Source organism: Vombatus ursinus, unplaced genomic scaffold (assembly GCF_900497805.2).
Source record: "Vombatus ursinus unplaced genomic scaffold, bare-nosed wombat genome assembly UNPS02014832.1, whole genome shotgun sequence".
Classification (NCBI taxonomy): domain Eukaryota; kingdom Metazoa; phylum Chordata; class Mammalia; order Diprotodontia; family Vombatidae; genus Vombatus; species Vombatus ursinus.
This window is the reverse complement of record NW_020954610.1, coordinates 65,066,639-65,085,425: the sequence shown is the minus strand read 5'-3', so window position 1 is coordinate 65,085,425 and position 18,787 is coordinate 65,066,639. Positions and strand designations below refer to the sequence as shown.

Here is an 18,787-nt window from a genome sequence, read left to right as displayed (position 1 = left end):
CTTTCTTTCTTTCTTTCTTTCTTTCTTTCTTTCTTTCTTTCTTTCTTCCTTCCTTCCTTCCTTCCTTTCTTTCTTTCTTTTTGTTATTCAGTAAGGGGAAGAGAGAGATAATGAATCCTTGTACAAAATAAGCAAACAAATAAATAATTTTTAAAATACCTTTCAGTGCTAGGGTTTCACCTAGTTTTAAGAATGGAGACAATATTATTTCCTCTTTGCCAATAAGGCTGTTGTAGAAGGAATTTTAGTGCCTGGCAGTTTAATTATAATTTTTAATAACAATATTTAACATCTCAAATGTCACATCGTTGCAGCAAATTTTTTTAAAATTCAACTTTATTTTATTTTCAGTTCAGAATTATCTTCCCCCCTTCCCCCATCCATTGAGAAAGCAAGAAAAACAAAAACTATTACAAATATATACAGTCATACAAAACAAATTCCTACATTAACCAAAGAAAGAAAGAAAGAGAAAGAAAAGAAGGAAGGAAGGAAAGAAGGAAGGAAGGAAAGAAAGAGAAAGAAAAAAAGAAGAAAAAAGGGAAAGAATACATGCTTTCATCTGCATGCTGGGTACATCAGCTCTCCATCTGGATGGAGGTAGATGTTTCATCGTGAGTTCTTTGAAACTGTGGTTGGTCATTATCTTGCTCACAATTACTAAGTCTTTCAAATTATTTTTACAATATTGCTGTTATTGTATAAACTATTCTCCTGATACTACTGACTTCCCTTTCGATCAGTTTATACAGATGTTTATCTAAAACCAAATAGCATTCCATCACATTCACATACATAACTTGTTCAGCCTTTTCCCAGTTGATGGGCATGCCCTCAGTTTCCTGTTTTTTTGCCATTCCAAAGAGCTGTTATAAATATTTTTTACACATGGGTCCTTCTCTTTCTTCAGTCTCTTTGGGTTATAGATCTAGTAGTGGCATCACTGGGTCAAAGGATATGCACAGTTTAATAGCTTTGGGGGAATAGTCTTAAATTGCTTTCCAGAATGGTTGGACTAGTTCTCAACTCCACCAACAGAACATCAGTATACTTGGTTTCCCACAGCCCCTCCAGCATTCATCATTTTCTTTTTTTGTCATCTTAGCCAATCTGATGGATATGACGCTGTATTTCAGAGTTGTTTTAATTTGCATTTATCTAGTTATTAATTATTTAGAACATTTTTATATGGCTATTGATAGCTTGGATTTCTCCCTCTGAAAATTGCCTGTTCGTATCTTTCAACCATTCATTAGATGGGGAATGGCTCTTATTCTTGAAATTTTGACTCAGTTCCCTATATATCTTAGAAAGAGGTCTTTAGCAGAGCAGCTTGCTACAGACATTTTTTCCAAATTTCCTTGCAGTGATATTCTTAACAGATGATGTTGTGTGTGTGTGTGTGTGTGTGTGTGTGTATGAGAGACACAGAGAGAGAGAGAGAGAGAGAGAAGAGAAACAGAGACAGAGACAGAGAGAGAAAGAGAGACAGAGAGAGAGATAGAAATGACATTTTGGTCAAACAAATAAATACCATAGGATGGTGGTGTTAGAGCTTCAAGGGATGATAGATCTGGAGCGGCACCGCAGAAGCCATCTACTCGAACCCCTTCATATTCTGTGAGAAAACTGAGGCCCAGGGTCACACAGGTAGTAAACACCAAAGGGAGGATTTGAACCATCTTAGACACCACCTAGTCCAAATCTCCTATTTTATGGATGAGAAACCTGAGGCCAGAGTGGTTAAGTGACTGGCAGAGTTGAAATTTTGTCCCAGGTTCTCTGACTCAAATTCAGCTTGCTTCCCACTGTACCAAGCTGCCTCCCTCAGAGCAGGGTTTCTTAACCTAGGGTCTATGAAATAGTTTTTTTTTTAAATATCTTGATAACTGTGTTTCTTTCTCTTTTTCTACCAAATATTTAAAAAATTAATAGAAATCTATTTTCCCCTTCCTATCTAATCCCCCTCCCACCCACATACTCCATTGGAGAAAAAAGAAAAGAAATATCATTGCATTGTTAAGCAAAACAAATTTCTTCATTTGTTGTATCCAAAAATATATGCCTCATTCTACACCCTGGGTCCAGTTCCTCTCTGTCAGGAGGTCTCCTTGGTAATCCTACATTTTAATGCATTTAAAAATAATATTTAGGGAAGCAATCCATTGGTTTCGCCAAACTATCAAAAGGATCCATGTCACAAAAGAAATTAAGAACCCCTAGGCTAAAATAATGAGATTCCCACTTAACTCCTCAGTAAAATAAATGCAGTTGCAATGATCTCACTGATATGATGCATCAAAAGTCACCTTTTCATTTATAGAAGTAAGGTTCGAGAAAGTACACAATCTCCTTGGGTTATGTAGTAACTCACTGATCAGTAGCTAGAAGAAAAAAAAGATAACCCAGGCCCAAATATTAATTACAATCCCAAAAGATTTCTCATTAATGAGCATGTCAAAGGAGAAAGTAGGCATTTGTTACCAGGTTGAGCTTTTCCAGGCTTCCCTACTCCACTCTTCTTTGGTGCTGAGAGTTTGGAGTTTTTGTCAATAATATGGGAAAAGATGTCTTTATCACAGCTTGCACACAGATTACATTGATGGAGCTAATGGTCCCACATTGATAAGGAGATCACATTTTCTCTCCCCTGGTAGTAAGCCCTCTAAAAACAGAGAAGGCTTCATTTTTATCTGTGTATCCCCAGTGCCTGTCTCATGGTAATAAGCGCTTGTTAATTTATTGATTGATGGATATTTTGCTTGTTGGTCTCTTTTTTTCCCCTGAGGCTGGACTTGTGATTTTATCGGTATAGGAAACTATTGATGAGAAACTCCTTTTATCAGTGCAAATCAATACCTTTACCGCAAATTCCATTTTTTAGGAGTGGTAGCAACACTAAGAGGTTAAGTAACTTGCCTCAGTGGGACCCTTCTACTTCAAAATCTAAGACACTGTCTTTTATCCTAATGTCTTCTTGATTCAGAGCTCAGTTCTCTGTGCATGATGTTATGCTGTCTTTTACTGGTCCCACCAACTCTTTAAAATGGATAGGTGGGTATAAGAAAGAGAAAATCCTCCGGGGTCCCTTTTTGCCTCTCCATTGATAGTCTGCTTGAGAATCAGATGACATCACTTTGTTTGTTGTTGTTGCTTTTTCCTACCAGGTTGGGGGCCATACAATGTTACCCATCCGCTGGATGCCTCCGGAGAGTATCATGTATAGAAAATTCACCACGGAAAGTGATGTCTGGAGCCTGGGAGTTGTGTTATGGGAGATCTTCACCTATGGCAAACAGCCATGGTATCAGCTCTCAAACAATGAGGTACGTATCCAAATGTCTCCAGGAAAGTTGTCCACTGGGGTGAGTCACTTGATTTCAGATCATTGTCCTTCTCCAGCAGGTTGGATTTTGCCATTCTTGGTCTTCAGTAGAAGTATATCCAAAATGAGTTGACATATACATGAGTTTCATGGACACTGGCATTTAAATTTTAAAATATTAAGTCTAAAAGTTATGGATCATGAATGGGATTTTAAAAAAACAGATTGGTAGATGACCTAGTGTATGTGTATTCATTAATAGTAGATATTTCATTTGGGTCTCCTCATAGTTGGCTTTACACCAAGTTTTGGGGCATTTACCTATCAATGGCTAAATGCCCTTTACTCTTCTTAGAAGCCACTAAAATCTAGTGGGTTACCTTTATGTGTCCTTGCTAAGCCAAATCATCTTAGATTCTTCCTGGAATCATTTGCAAACTGATATGATTTAATGAGAGGTAGCCAGGAGTAGTGGATAGAGATATGGTCTTGGCATCAGGAAGATTTGGGTTCAGGTCTCGTTTCCCTCCACTGCCCCCCACCACCACATTTATTGTTGCTGTTCAGTTGTTTTCAGTCATGTTCAACTCTTCATGACTCCATTTGGTGTTTTCTTGGCAAAGATACTGGAGTGATTGGCCATTTCCTTCTGCATCTCATTTTACAGATAAGGAAACTGAGGCAAACAGGGTAAAGTGACTTGCCCAAGGTCACAAAGCTAATAAATATCTGAGGCTGAATTTGAACTCAGGAAGACGAGTCTTCCTGACTCAAGGTCTGGTGCTCTTACTAGGATGTACCTACACTGATAAAAGCACAGGGCTATATCAAATATTATGTCAATATGCAAAAAAAGATTCCAGAAGAAATAAAAATAATTCAGTTTGTCAGGACATAGGAAATTCCCTAGATTTCAGTAGTATGATGACTTCTTGGGAGAGTTAAGCACCTTCTACCATTGATGAGAAAATGCTGGAAAACGAACTGTGAGGAGGCCTGAATGAAATATCTAGTGCTAATTAATATTATTCAAAGTAACTCAATGCTAATGCCAAAGCAACATATACATAAGCGTGCATTTTGCATATGTATATGTGCTCATATTGCTAAAACTATCTCATCTTTCTATCTGTATACATATGTAATGATATTGATATATAATGATTTTATATTTAACTTTGGGTAATATATGCACCATATATATGTTTATGGCACATTTATGTACATATACATATATAATGATATATGCTATATAAATGATTTTATATTGGGGTAATAGGGTGTTCCAAATATGTATCTATTTATGGCACAAACCCTTATCTGCACACCTCAAATTATTATTCAGATAACTTCTTCTCCTTCCATTCCTTTATCTAATATGATAATTCTGGTGTCCTGGATATTTCCTAAACAGTCATATAATTAAGAAAAAAAGAAAATATATTTATTGAAAATTGGGCTACATAGCAACTTTGTAAAACTGGAATATATAGATGTAACTTAGGTGGTGCACCCAGGGATTTGTCTCAGGGTGCTGAAATTTAGAGGGCACTTGCCCATCTTCATGTAAACAAATGACAAGGATGATCTAGCTAAAATATGTTTATATATGTGTGTGTGTGTGTGTGTGTGTGTGTGTGTGTGTGTGTATTATATTATAGAGGCCATCATCTGATGGACACTTCTTTTCCCAGGTGCTGGTAGCATAATTAGTATAAGCTTGATCTTTCCCAGAATCTCTTGTCTCCTCCGCTCTACTCATCTGAATTTGTCTTTAAAAGTATTTGAGTGAACTTAGCAAACTCCTTTCACCAGTCCTATTTTGTGAGGTTTTCTTGGGTCACACCCACCCAAAAATGTTAGTTATAGCTCTTCATGCAGGCATTCTAGTTTGAGGCTTTGTAGTATTACGAATGAATCGATTACGATTTCCCAAGCGTTTGGCGACGTCACCCAGAACAGCTCGCAGCGTTATGCGTGTGAGCTGGCCAAGAATGAAAATTAACCTCACGTAAAATTCAGCCTGCAAAAAGTGCTCTTTTTAAAAAAATCGAATATAACTTTAAGCATCCATTTTAAGTTACACCTTCCTCTCCTGCTCTCTCTTTATATTTGGATAAACGCCGCGTTCCACGCTCAGTCTTCCCACATCGTTCGTTTTGTCACCTTTTCGTTGCCGTGCTAATTCTGTATCTGGTCTCTTTCTAGGTGATTGAATGCATCACTCAGGGTCGAGTCCTGCAGAGACCTAGAACGTGCCCGAAGGAAGTGTATGACCTGATGCTGGGGTGCTGGCAGCGAGAGCCTCACATGAGGCTTAACATCAAAGATATCCATTCCCTCCTTCTGAACTTGGCCAAGGCATCCCCGGTCTACCTGGATATTCTAGGCTAGGGTCCCCACCGACCTTCTATTCCCCGTGGCACTTCCTCAGACAGGCCAAGCGAACGATTGTGTTCTAGCCGCCGCTGAACTCCATCCAAATGTGTTCTTAACTGACAGTATTAATGACAAAGACATTGAGAAGCTTTCAGAGGGAAGCAGTGTGCACTTCTCCATCTGTAGACGCAGTATTGACTTCCTTTTGGCATTATCAAATCTTATCTCTTTTTCTCTTTCTCTTTTTTCCCATCTCCTTGTTTTTTTTTTCTTTTCTTCTCCCTCTTTCCCCTGCCCCTACCCTTTCTTTCCAATCAATCTGGCTTCTGCATTATGATTATTATTATTATTATTATTATTATTATTAACTCTGCATAGACAAAAGCCTTAAAAAAAAAAACACGATTTGTTTTATCGGCAGATGCCTGAGTTTGTCCCACTCAACTAACAATGCCTTCTTGTACTCCTGCCTTTGTAAAGGATGACAAAAAAAGGGAAAACTTAAGTATCTGACTTCAATTTTGTGACTTCTGTTGTACATACATTGGGAGTTTCTATGGATTTGCGTCTATTTATTTATGATTATTACTATTATTCTCATCATCATCACTATTATTTGACTGCTTAAGCCCTTGTTGGAACAGGAAAAGCGGTGTTCTATCTGGGAAGCCTATTTCCATGGCAGAGAAAAGGAAGATGTGTGATTTACTGTATGGGACATCAACAAAGATTGGAATCAGCTGGCATCAGAGCCCACTTGTGAAACTCCAACTCTGTGCGGGAAGGAAGTATTTGACACATTCCCTTGAACATCCTCATGGATCATGGAACTCCATGCTTTTGGGCTACTCTTTTTCCCCATGACCAGATACAGTATGTTATGGTAGAAAGAAAAAAAAAGGTTCCTAAATTTTGCAAGGTAGATGGCAGTATTATAAGCTCAGATGTACCCGTGTCTGTAGGATATTGTGATGCCAATGGTTTGTTTTAAAAGAAAAAGTGTTATCCACTAAGCCTTTGGTAAATCATGCTAAAATTAGATGTATTTTTTTGTACAGTGTTAATTTCAGGGTCAAGCTTGGAATCTGAAGGCTTTGATAAGATAGGGCAAGCTGTAAATTCTGAGGCAAAGTTTATCTTCTATCGTGTTTATCAGACAGCATCTCCTGCCTTCCCTTTTTCCTCCCCTTTCCCATTGCCCCTTTTCACTGTGCAAGCAAAATCGTGCATGGTCTTTCTCAATACTTTGTGTGCAGGAATTACTGTGCACCCTGAGAGGCATAGCCAATCCATAAAGGTGTAACATATTTAATTAGAGGAAGCTAATGGAGGTCATTAGAGACATTGAAACATTTCTGCATTGTTACAGATAATGCCAGGCTGAAACAAATCCAGACTCTGAAACACGGAGGTCCTAACTGGTTGGACCCAAAGAACTTAGAGGAAAGGGTAATAATAAATCCCAGAGGCAACTAAAATGTGTGGCTCTGTGGTGATCCCTTGATATTCAGTGTATACAGGCCCTGCCCTTGCCCTGTGCTCTGGTTGGGAGAGTCATTTCATTTAGAGCATCCTTGGCTATCATATGTATGTGCTGTTGTTGTTGTTTTTAATCCATTAACATTTTTGTTGTTGTTGTTAGGCGTGGCATGGTATGCCAAAGGGAGACTGTGCCCAGACTGAGCATTGGAGGGAAGCTCACAGACAATAGTAAATACTTTCTGCAAAAAAAAAAATGGATATAAATTGAAATTTAAAGTTATTGTTATTATTAGTGGTACCAAGAAAGAAATCCCTTTCTAATCTTTATGAACACTTGCCTCCCTCTATGAGGGGGAGCCTCTGCTGAAAAATTGACCTCTTTCTAATATGAGCCAGATTGAAAAGGAGTCATTTTTATTTATTGTGTGTTATTCATTTTAAAAGTTGAGTGTTTTGTTTTTTTTATGTGCAATCACTGTGTTGCTGTTTGGCTTACGTACATTATTTATTGAGATACCTTCTTCTCCATGACAGGCATTTGAAGCCAGTCCTCAGAAATTCAAAACATAAAACAGCAAAGATAAAAAACAAAATAAATAAAAAAAATCTAAAACCAACCCTTCTCTATAATCTGCTGGTCAGTGAGTGACAGGATTAAAATGTTTTCATTTGTGAGTGATAAGAAAACAATCCAAAATAGAAATACTAATATAATGAAAGCCATATATATCACTAAGGAACCATACTACTTTTTAATCACTGTGGAAAGCTAGGTTGGAAGGAAGGGATAGAACAGCTTCATTCAGAGCCTTTTCTGCAAGGCCATGGATGTTAACTGGAACAGGGCATAGACCCACCTGGAATAAGCTTGTTTTTTCAGAGCTTTATCAGGTTGAGTTGTTCTTATTAGATAAGTCGCTTATTTTTATTTCATAAATTTCTAATAAGATAATAGCCTAAGGGACCAGATTCAAGAAGAACTGGGAGTATCAGAATTGAATGGAAAGCTGGGACAATGGGATCCAGGTTCATTCCATCACAAAGCAGTTTTGTATCCTTGTCCTGATCCACTGGGGAAAAAGAGAAGAAATGTCCCCTTGCAGTCCATCAGAAAAGCACTTTGAAGTTATGAGATGAAAGGTTCTATGCAAGTGCAAAGTATTATTATTTATTGATATTTATTATTATTGTCATTATTATTGCTGCTACTTCTATTCCTACTGTTTGTGTTCATGTGAGATATAGTCTCACCTTCAAAGAAGAGGCAGGTTCTCCAAGAAGCTGGATGAGCAGCTACAACAAACAAAAAAACAGCTTGACCTTATCGGTCCTAATCCCTTCATCTCTCCTCAATGCCTTCCCACTCTGTGTCAAAGGAGTATTCTCCTATAAGGCAGAGAAAATGTCTAGTGGTTTAAGATTATGTATTGTAAGTCATATTGCCCGGCAATCCACAACAGGACCTAATGACCTAATCCAAATCGAGTCAGTCCTATCTTCCTGAGAGAACTAGAAGGTCCAGATTTTTCTGGGACCAGTTCCATCTTTAAGTTGATTTGATTGTCATACAGTGAAAAATCCTTTGCCAGACTGTCCATCCCGAGTTAGGGCTCAGGAAATGTGACCAATTTCTATATATTCCCATTGTGCGGCTTCTGGGATCAAATCTGGAGCCCATGCAAATGAGCAGTGAACAAAAGAGAAAAAAATCTGTGTTCCTTAATTCACCCCTGGGGTCTAAAGTTAGCGGAATAAGCAGAAAAGCAAGAGGAGAAAAATAGATGGCCAAGAGGTGAGCTGCTTCTGTGCTAATTATGCTCAGTTTTCACTAAGCCCTGATACACTGAGCAAATGTGACCATCAGGCTTATTTGCAAACCTTTCTGGACGATGCTGTAAAGGATCATACGAGTAATTCACATTCTAAGTGTGTATATTTACATAAGTTATACATGTGGGTATTTACATGTATATTTATATATGTTGCATTTGGTTTATACATGTGCAAACACGCACACACAGTGTGCTTATGTGTTTATGTATAAATGTATACCCCCACATTCATAGGGATAGCTGTAATTAGAATAAAGTATTGCTAGATTGAACTAACCTGATAAATAATCAAAACTTTAATTTTTTTAAGTCATCTTGTAGTTAATGTTTCCTTTCTCTACAGTGACAGGACAAATGGGAGAGCCTATGTATTTAGAATGTTGGTACGAGCACCATCACACCCCATTTTGTGCATCCACCAATTTCTTGCGCAGCAGATTGGATTAAGAAAGTAATTCTCAGTGTAAAGTTCCAGGACAGAAAAATCGGTTTTTGTCACTCGGTGCGATCGTTTTTATATTGTCCCAGTATGATATCTGTGCCCTCTGGGGATTTTACACTTGTGTGCAGAAACTAAGAATTCCAGAGGAAGAACTGAAACGTTTGGGGCACAGTGCCCCCCCACCCCGAGAGAACAATGGTGGGAAGTCCAAGACCCTGGAATAATAGCAGCAAATGTTAGGCACTTCCCACATTCTCCCCTTCAACCTCCCTAAGTCTGCAGAATACAAACAGGGTGGATGGAATGCAGTCTTTTATAAAGAGCCAAAACACCAGGATACATGGTAGAGGGCCTCTTTGTCATAAATAGACTTCTCCCCACCCCTTAATTTTGTAGAACTGCAGAGCCTAAAGAGATGCATGGTCTCTGACCCAATAAAAACTGCACCCCCCCACCTCTGTCTCTCTCCTCCCTCTCCCCTTCCTCTCTCTTTCTCTCTTCATCTTTCTTTCTCCTTACCCCCCTTTTCCTCTTTCCTCTTCTCCTCTCTTCTCTCTCCCTCCCTTCCTTCTCTTCTCGCTTTCCCCTTCTTTCTTTCTCCTTCCCTCTTTTTCTCCCCCTTTTTCCCCCTCTCCTCTCTTTACCCATCTCTTTTCCCACTTCTCCCACTCCCTCCTTTGTGTTTTTTTCTTTCTTTCTACCACTCAGAGATTTTTCTTTTGGGTTGTAGCCCGTCTGTATCTTGCTGTTACAGAACTATCTCAGGACGCAGCTAATGTTCTAAATCCCCGGATATCCAGGTCACCAGTTGAGTCAATTAGGGGTGCATATTTATACCCACAGAGACCCTCCCTGAGATTAAGGTAGTTTGCAAATGGACATCAAATGTTATTCTAATGAATCTGGATTGGGCAAGAAGCCGGGATTTTTAAAGACCCAGGTTTCAACAGCACAGAAAGCTGCGTGTATTCTTGCTGTCAGGGCTGAAATGAATCACTACTGCTCCAGTCAAGGGGTCCTTGAAGAACCTTCATTTGGGTTGTTTACTTGCATTTTCCCCTTTTTTTTTCTTCCTTCTTTGCTACATTCATCACAAATACGAAGCAAAAAAACAACAATAACAAAGGTCTGTGTGTTGCAAGCAAAACACTGTGAATTTCACAACAGCAACCAAGCAATTCTTTTGCCATCTAAATATATGTCTCAGGAGAAGTGGGGAAGGATGGGGGGATATTATTTTATAGTCTATGCATTCTAGGACCAGGTCGATGTTTATTTATCTCTTTGGTTTCTGCATCAAAGAAGCCCCCAAGCAAAGAGTAACTAGACATGCATCTTTTTTGAAAATGAAATATATTGGATGAGTATCCTAGAAGCTGCTAGTAGCCAAATAATTGAACAGGAAAGAAAAAGAAAGATGAAATGGAATGGGATGTCTACAGAGGCCTACATCTTGCAGCTTATGTGTATATTTCTGTCGCTTAAAGAAAAACACAATTTGTGTGAAACAGCTGAATGTGTTTTAAATAATAAGGTCTTTGAATTAAATGTGGATTTCAATTATGTAACCCTTTAAGAAATGACCAAAATATGATGAAATATTGATTTCTGCCCTGGTCTTTACCTATACTTTATTGTATCTGTGTAGAGATATGGGAATTATATACATTTGTGTATGTATATAGAGAGATGTCTGTATATATCCAGGCAGTATATACATACATTTCAATATCTCACTATGGATAGACTTTCACTAATCTATGACCTGGTGTTTGGAGCACACTCTTTCTCTCTCATCCCCTTTCTCTCTTTCTCCCTCTGTTCAATTTATTTTCCTTAATTTTCCTTTCATTTTATTTGTTGTGATGTCTCTGTACAGATGCCTAGTGGTTCTCATTTTTGCAGTCTGTTATAGAAGTCCATTGCTTTAAAAAAAAAAAAAAAGACCCACTTGCATCTTGGCTGATTTCAAAGTGACACCTGAGTATCAGTGTTTAAAAAGCAAGTTTTGTTTGTGAATCATGTGACCAGCTTCTCTCAACCTGACATGGAAAGTCTCTTGTACTGCAATGTATTTAATAAAAATGATGTCTTAAAATAAACAATGTCATATAAAAGAAAGACTTTAAGTGATGGTGGTGGTTACTCCAAAAAGTGTATAGAATTTCAGAAGTGGTAGTATGCTATTTTTCTTTTAGGTCGCTGGGTCTGGAGTCAGGAAGACCTCAGTTCAAATCTGGCCTCAGACACTTCTGTGTGACACTGGACAAGTCACTTGACCCTGTTTACCTCAGTGTCCTCATCTGTAAAATGAGCTGCAAAAGGAAATGGCAAACCACTCCCGTATCTTTGCCAAAAAAACTCCAAGCGAACAACAAATGGTCTTTACTTTTTTTTTCCATTGCCGACTATGAAGAAAAGCTCCCAAACTATTCCAAAAATTCCAAATGGAGTCTCAGATTTTGCTGTATCTTTTTTCTCCCTTAGGCACTTATAGCCTAGGAGGTATTGGGGCACACAGTGATATGACCTAGTACACAGAAATATTTCCCAGCCCCTCTATTGTCTCAGGTGGATGTGGGCAGACAAATGAGTGCTTGAGAGTCAGTGTCCTACTGGAGAAAGAAAAGAATGTTCCCTGTGAGTAATAACTAGATTATTAACTAGGATGGTACAGGAGGTACCCAGGCTGGGCTTATTCATTTTGGGGGCAGGGATTCTTCTCTCGTTGATGAAGCATCCAGATGGAGGTTTAAGTGTCTCTTGAATTAATTGGTAGGAAGAATGCAGAAAGCTGGGTCCTCTGATTCCAGATCCAGTGATTTTCCCTTCCAAGTAAGACAACACTCCTTTCGAACTTGTTTTTCATGAGTTTAAAATGGTGGCAAAAAGCAGCAGTAGAAAGTAGCAGATAGCATACAAAACCTGGAGTCAGAAGACTTTGGGTTCAAATCCCTCCTCAAGCATTTACTAGCTCTGTGACCATGGAGAAGTCAATAGGTCTCTGGAGGTCTTAGTTCTCTTGTCTGTAAACCAGTGGTAACAGTGCTTAGAGCTGTCATGAAGAAAGCACTTTATTAACTTGGAAGTACTGTATGAATATTGTTTTAATTAGTATATTAATTAATAATTAATATAATAATTATTATATTATTATTATCAACCAGTGCCTCTGCAGGAGATGCACAGTTTTATAAAGATTCCCTTATTCAGGAATCCAAATAAGACTATTAATTCCTGGGTGGCCAAGCTTTAAATTATATACAAGGAACAGTAAGGTGGCAAACAAAATCAGAGATCTGGAAAACCCAACTGCAAAGTAACCATGTAATCTTATCTCAGATTTCTATTCTAGGTACTCATTATTACCATTTTTTGTTGTTCACTCGTGTCTGACTCTTCATGGCCCCATTTGGGGTTTTTTTGGCAAAGGTATTGGAGTGGTTTGTCATTTCCTTCTCCAGCTCATTTTACAGATGAGGAAACTGAGGCAAATAGGGTTAAGTGATTTGCCCAGAGTGTCTGAGGACTAATTTGAACTCAAGCTTTTCTTACTCCAGGCCTAGCACTCTATCCACTGTGCCACCTAGCTGCCCAATTACTACCATTATACCATTTTTATAAAGCTGCTTACTGGTCTTATTTCAAGTAATTTAACTACAAACAACACTTTTATTTTTATTATTCAACATAGCAAGTATTATAGATGATTGCTTTTCAGAGGGTACCCTCTAGTCCCCACCTGCCAGATCTACCATCCCTATGTATTCTCATTCCCCTAAACTTAAGCCCTAATAATCATAATTGACTTTTATCTAGTTCCTTAAAGCGTGCTTTATGGGCATGATAACATTTGAGTCTTCTCAAATCCCTGTAGGATAGGTACAGAGGACATTATTGCCCTCATTTTATAGATAGGGAAATTGAGGATCAGAGAGCAGCACAGCAATGTATCAGACCTAGGTCTCCTGGAGAGTTAAGTCCAGCCCTGCCTCAATTAGGCTATGACAACTCTAGGATTGCTAATTCTTTGTTGGTTACAAACAATGAAAGTAGGGACCATGCCATCTTTGTTTTTTCTCCCTCATGATAAGAAGTGACCTGGTTCTGGAAGCCAATAGGAGCAGAGGAAAAGATGTGTCTATTTCTAAACCAAACTGAAGGGGTTTTGCTTGAAGGCCTGATGGTAAATGTCTGAAACCCAGCTTACTCAAGGTTGGAAAGACCCAGTTTGTCCACAGGGAAAGGATATATTTGGCCACAGCAACTCTTGATGAGAAGTGGCGACCTAAGTCACTTGAGGGACAACCCCCATGATGAAATCTGACCTCCTTGAAGCATTTGAGGACCTTCCCTACTGTTTAGCACAGTTGCCTAAATGATAATACTTAATACTTTTAAGAAGAATTGTTAATGAATGAAAGAATGAATAGAACAGAGGCTTAATTATCATTATTGTTAGAACCATTGCCTCATTAAGGTGCCAATACTATAGGAAATTATTGAATATCTTGTCCTCTAGATAGAAGTAAATGGGGGTCAGCTAAGTGAGAGAATTTCTGAAATGTAGGGTTTTCCCAACAAAACATACCTCTTTTTTTTAATTATCATGCAGAAATGTCCCAACAGGTTGTTTCCAGCTTGGATGCCAAGATGCTGACAAGAACTACACGGCTTCCTCCTTTGCTTTGATTATTAGGCTCAATGTTGGTGGGGTGGGCAGGAAACAGGTGGGTTGAAAAAGAGACCAATATAAAGGTAGTGCAACTGCCTCCATTCATTGAGAATTGAAGAAATGACTTCCAGATGTCTACAGTATGTATCTTCTTCCACTGAGGAAACCACTCTACTAGTAATGGCAGTGGGATACTGGGCTATGGTGATGATGGTAATCAATTTAAGATCTGCTAGAAAGTTTGAATAAACTTTCACTGGAGAAACAAGGGCCCCAAGATGGAAGGCAAGCATATTTGTAGGAATAAGTAGCCCTTCAGCAAGTGATGAAGAGCAGGGCTCTCTCCCTTGCCTTACCCTGGCCTGGCCGTCAAAATGGTGGATCTTGCTTGAGTGGAGCTATATTTAGGAATTTTTGTACCTGGAGCAAACACCAGTAACCCTTCCCAGGGGCAAGTATGATGGGAATTAGCCTCTGGTGGGGAGTGAGAGTAAACACTGGCCTGTTGGGGGAGACACAGAGACCCCCAGACATCATGATGCTATCACTGGGAAGTCTGCATATGCCAAGAGAAGGAAGGTAGGCCATATAACTAAATTATGCTTGATAATTAGGAGCCATGGTTGGCTGGGTTTTTACACTTGGCATTTAAGAAACTTAATTACACAGGAGAAGGAAGGTGAAGTGATAACCCTTCCAATAAATAAATAGATGCTTTGGGGGAACAAGGTGAAAGAGGGCTAGGGCCTGAAACCAATCTTTTCTCCACTAACAACAAAACAAAACAAAACAAACAAAAAAAAAACCAAAACTTAAGACATCATGTTCAAGCTGGAGAGCACCTCGAAGATCATCTAGTACAAGTCCTTTGTTTCACAGAAGGATAAACTGAGGCAGAAGCGAGGGAAGTAACTTTCCCAAAAACACAGAGGGTAGCTTAACCAACCCTTCAAGGCTGGGTGGGAGGTGGGGCAAAATGGAACTTCCATTTTAGTCTCAGACTATTAAAGCTAAAAAAGACTTTGATATCCAACCCTCTCACTTTTTTTGTTTGTTTTTTCTTAAGGCAATTGGGGTTAAATGACTTGCCCAGGGTCACACAGCTATTAAATGTCAAGTGTTTGGTCTGAGGTCGGATTTGAACCCAGGTCCTCCTGACTTCAGGGCCCATGCTGTCTCCACTTCACCACCTAGCTGCCCCTTCAACCCTCTCATTTTACAAAGGATAAAAGAGACCTAGAATTAGTGCCAGAAGCAGGACTAGAACCCAGGTATGCCAACTCCCAGTTCACCACTCTTTAAGCTGGATTGCTGAAACTTTCAACCTTCACAGACCCTTCCCCAGCGCGTTTCCTTCTATGGGCAGATAGATGAGCAAGGTCCAGGAATCTCAGTCCCTCCTGATGTGATGTCTCCTGATCTGAAGCCCACCCTGCCTCATCCTAGTTAGCTCCACTCTGCCTGAAATTTTCAGCAGAGCTTCCACAGAAAGACAAGGTTCCTGAGACAAAGGCAGGGTTTATACAGTTTGGCCAGATTGGTAAGAGTCTTCAACTAGGTTAATGTGGTGTGTGTTTGTTTTAATGACCTTTCATCTCAGAAAGATATGGTTCTCTAGTAGGACTGAAAGACTATCCCCTTTGCCCCACCCTAGCTGAGCTATGCCGCCCTCCCACCTTCCCATCCCCAAGCCTAGGAAACTAGACTTGGATCAGCATTTCCACTGCCCTAGAACAGGCCAGGCCCTGTCCAGGTAGTGGCCTACAACATTTTCAAACCAGGCCTCCTACCACCCTTATGCCACGTCCTTGAGTTCCTAGCTAGAAAGGTCTTCAAAGCTGTGGGCAGCAAAATTTTCAGGGAGAGCCAAGGTCCAAGGTCAGAAAACATAAGCATTCCAAGGAAAGCACATCCTACCAGCTGGGGCTGAGGTGCTATTTTCTTTCTCTAAATTGTTCTGCATCTGACATACCCCATCTCTATAAGCCAATTTGTGTGGGTGAGGGGGATACTCCCTGTTCCCAACCTCCAACCTCAGGCATGTACTCGCATCTGGTCCCCAGTCTTTTAGGAAACCTGGAAAAGAAATAGATATTTTACAAGGCAGACCCTAAAGGGTGGTTACTATCTGTATTGAAGGAACCAGCTTTCTGGTCCAAGGCCAGGCCAGAGATCCAATCTCTCCCGCTGTTCCTCTACCTCCTCACCCCTCTCAGATTCCCAGGTGCAATCAAACTGTTCCCCTAACAGGAGTGGCTTCCTACTCCCCTCCCCAATTCTCACCATCCTATCAGGGGTTCTTCCACCCTCTTCTTTAGAGGACCAGCAGAACTGTTAGGAAGGGTGTTTTAAATCAATAACCAGGGTGTTTTTTGGTTCCACTTTGTGCCAGGTACTGAGCTAAGTGCTGGGGGGGTGGGGTGGGGAAGGAGGGGAGAATACAAAGAATGACATAATCCCTACTTTCAAGGAGGTTATGTTCTTTTTTAAATTTTTTATTAATTTATTTTGATTTATCAATAATCACTTCCATATGCTTTTGAGTTTAAAACCCCCTGCCTCCCCACCACCCTCCCCAAGACGGCGCACAATCTGATATAGGCTATACATTTACATTCCTATTAAACATATTTTCACATTAGTGATGTTGTAAGCAAAAATTAAAACCAATAGGAGGAACCACCAGAAAGAGGAAGCAAAACTCAACAGAAGAGAAAAAAAAATAGCAATTCAACTTCCATAGTTCTTTCTTTGGATGTGGATAGCATTTTCCATCATGAGGCCTCTGGAGATGTCTTAGATCCTTGTATTGCTGGAAAGGGTTAAGTTTATCAATATTAGTCATCGCACAATGTGGCTGTTATAATGTACAATGGTCTCTTGGTTCTACTCACTTCACTCAGCATCAGATCATACAAGTCTTTCCAGGTTTTTGTGAAGTCAGCCTGTTCATCTTTTCTTATGGCACAATAGTATTCCATTACATTCATATACCACAACTTGCTCACCCATTCCCCAATTGATGGGCATCCTCTCAATTTCCAATTCTTTGCCACCACAAAAAAGAGCTGCTACGAGTATTTTTGTAGATGTGGGTCCTTTTCCCATTTGTATGATCTCTTTGGGATATAGCCCTAGAAGTGCTATTGCCGGGTCAAAGGGTATGCACATTTTTATAGCCCTTTGGGCATAGTTCCAAATTGCTCTCCAAAATGGTTGGATCATTTCACAACTCCACCAACAATGCATTAGTGTTCCAATTTTCCCACATCTTCTCCAACATTTATCATTTTCCTGTTTTGTCATGTTGGCCAATCTGATAGCTGTGATGTGATACCTCAGAGTTGTTTTGATTTGCATTTCTCTAATTAACAGTGATATAGAGCATTTTTTCACATGACTATAGACAGCTTTAATTTCTTCTTCTCAGAACTGTCTGTTCATATCCTTTGACCATTTATCAATTAGGGAATGACTTGTATACTTATTAATTTGACTTAATTCAAGGAGTTAAGGGGGAAAGGGGTAAATAGTGGGGTGCTAGGAGATAACAAGAAACATTATGTGTGCTTGTGTATATACATACATATTTGGCAGTCGTTTCAGTCACGTCCAACTCTTTGTGACCCCATTTCAGGTTTTCTTGGCAAAAATACTGGAGCAGTTTGCCATTTCTTTCTCCAACTCATTTTACAGATGAGGAAACTGAGCAAAGAGGGTTAAGTGACTTGCACAGGATCATACAGCTAATAAGTATCTGAGGCTGGATTTGAACTCTGTTCTTCTTGACTCCAGATGCAGTGGTCTATCCACTGTGCCATCTACCTGCCATATACATACATATACACATATAGCATATACATATATACACATTATATGTATCATATGTGACATAAATATAAAGTAAATAAAAGCAAATGTGTATATATATATACACATACACACATATGCACACACACACATATGTACATATATATATACACACACACAAAGTAATGAAATACAAGGTGGTTTGGGAGGGAGGGCAGTAGCTATGGGGGGAGGGGAATAGGAAAGGTTTCAAGCAGAAGAGGGTGCTTGGGTTGTGTCTTAAATGAAGAGGACTATGTAGTGGAGATACGGAGGTTGTGCATTAGGGCATGTGGGACTGCTGGTACAAAGACAGGAAGATGGGAGATATGTATTGTATGAGAAAGAGAGAACAGTTTGGCGACATTCTGGAGTTCGAGAATAGGTTCAAGAATATCCATGAGGCTGGAAAGATGGGTTGGAGCCAGTTTGTGTAAGGTTTTAAAAGCTAAACGGAGGAGTTTAAATTTTATCCTAGAGTCAATCAGAAGAATAAGCCCCAGTCACTAGCCCGAGTTACAACTGGGCTGGGATTCTTCTCCTAGCTCGTAATCATCCTCCACAAAAAAAAACTAGTAGGAAGTAAAAGAGTAGAGAATGAGAGCGGGGGGTCAGCTCGGTGGCGCAGTGGATAGAGCACTGGCCCTGGATTCAGGAGGACCTGAGTTCAAATCCGGCCTCAGATACATAACACTTACTAGCTGTGTGACCCTGGGCAAGTCACTTAACCCCATTGCCTAGCCAAAAAAAGGAGAAAATGAGAGCTGGAAATGACCTTCGAGGTCACTGAGTTCAGGGATGTC

At 39.6% G+C, this 18,787-nt stretch overlaps 1 protein-coding gene across 1 annotated transcript in view; it reads left to right on the top strand.

Moving 5' to 3' along the window:
* Positions 1–5,919, top strand: part of LOC114025658 (BDNF/NT-3 growth factors receptor-like) — a 412,069-nt gene extending 406,150 nt beyond the window's left edge. The window contains exons 16-17 of the mRNA XM_027839133.1: positions 3,168–3,326; positions 5,534–5,919. Of these exons, the coding sequence (XP_027694934.1) occupies positions 3,168–3,326; positions 5,534–5,719 (345 nt within the window). The 3' untranslated portion in view covers positions 5,720–5,919. The remainder of the gene's footprint in view (positions 1–3,167; positions 3,327–5,533) is intronic.
* Positions 5,920–18,787: the final 12,868 nt, after the last annotated feature.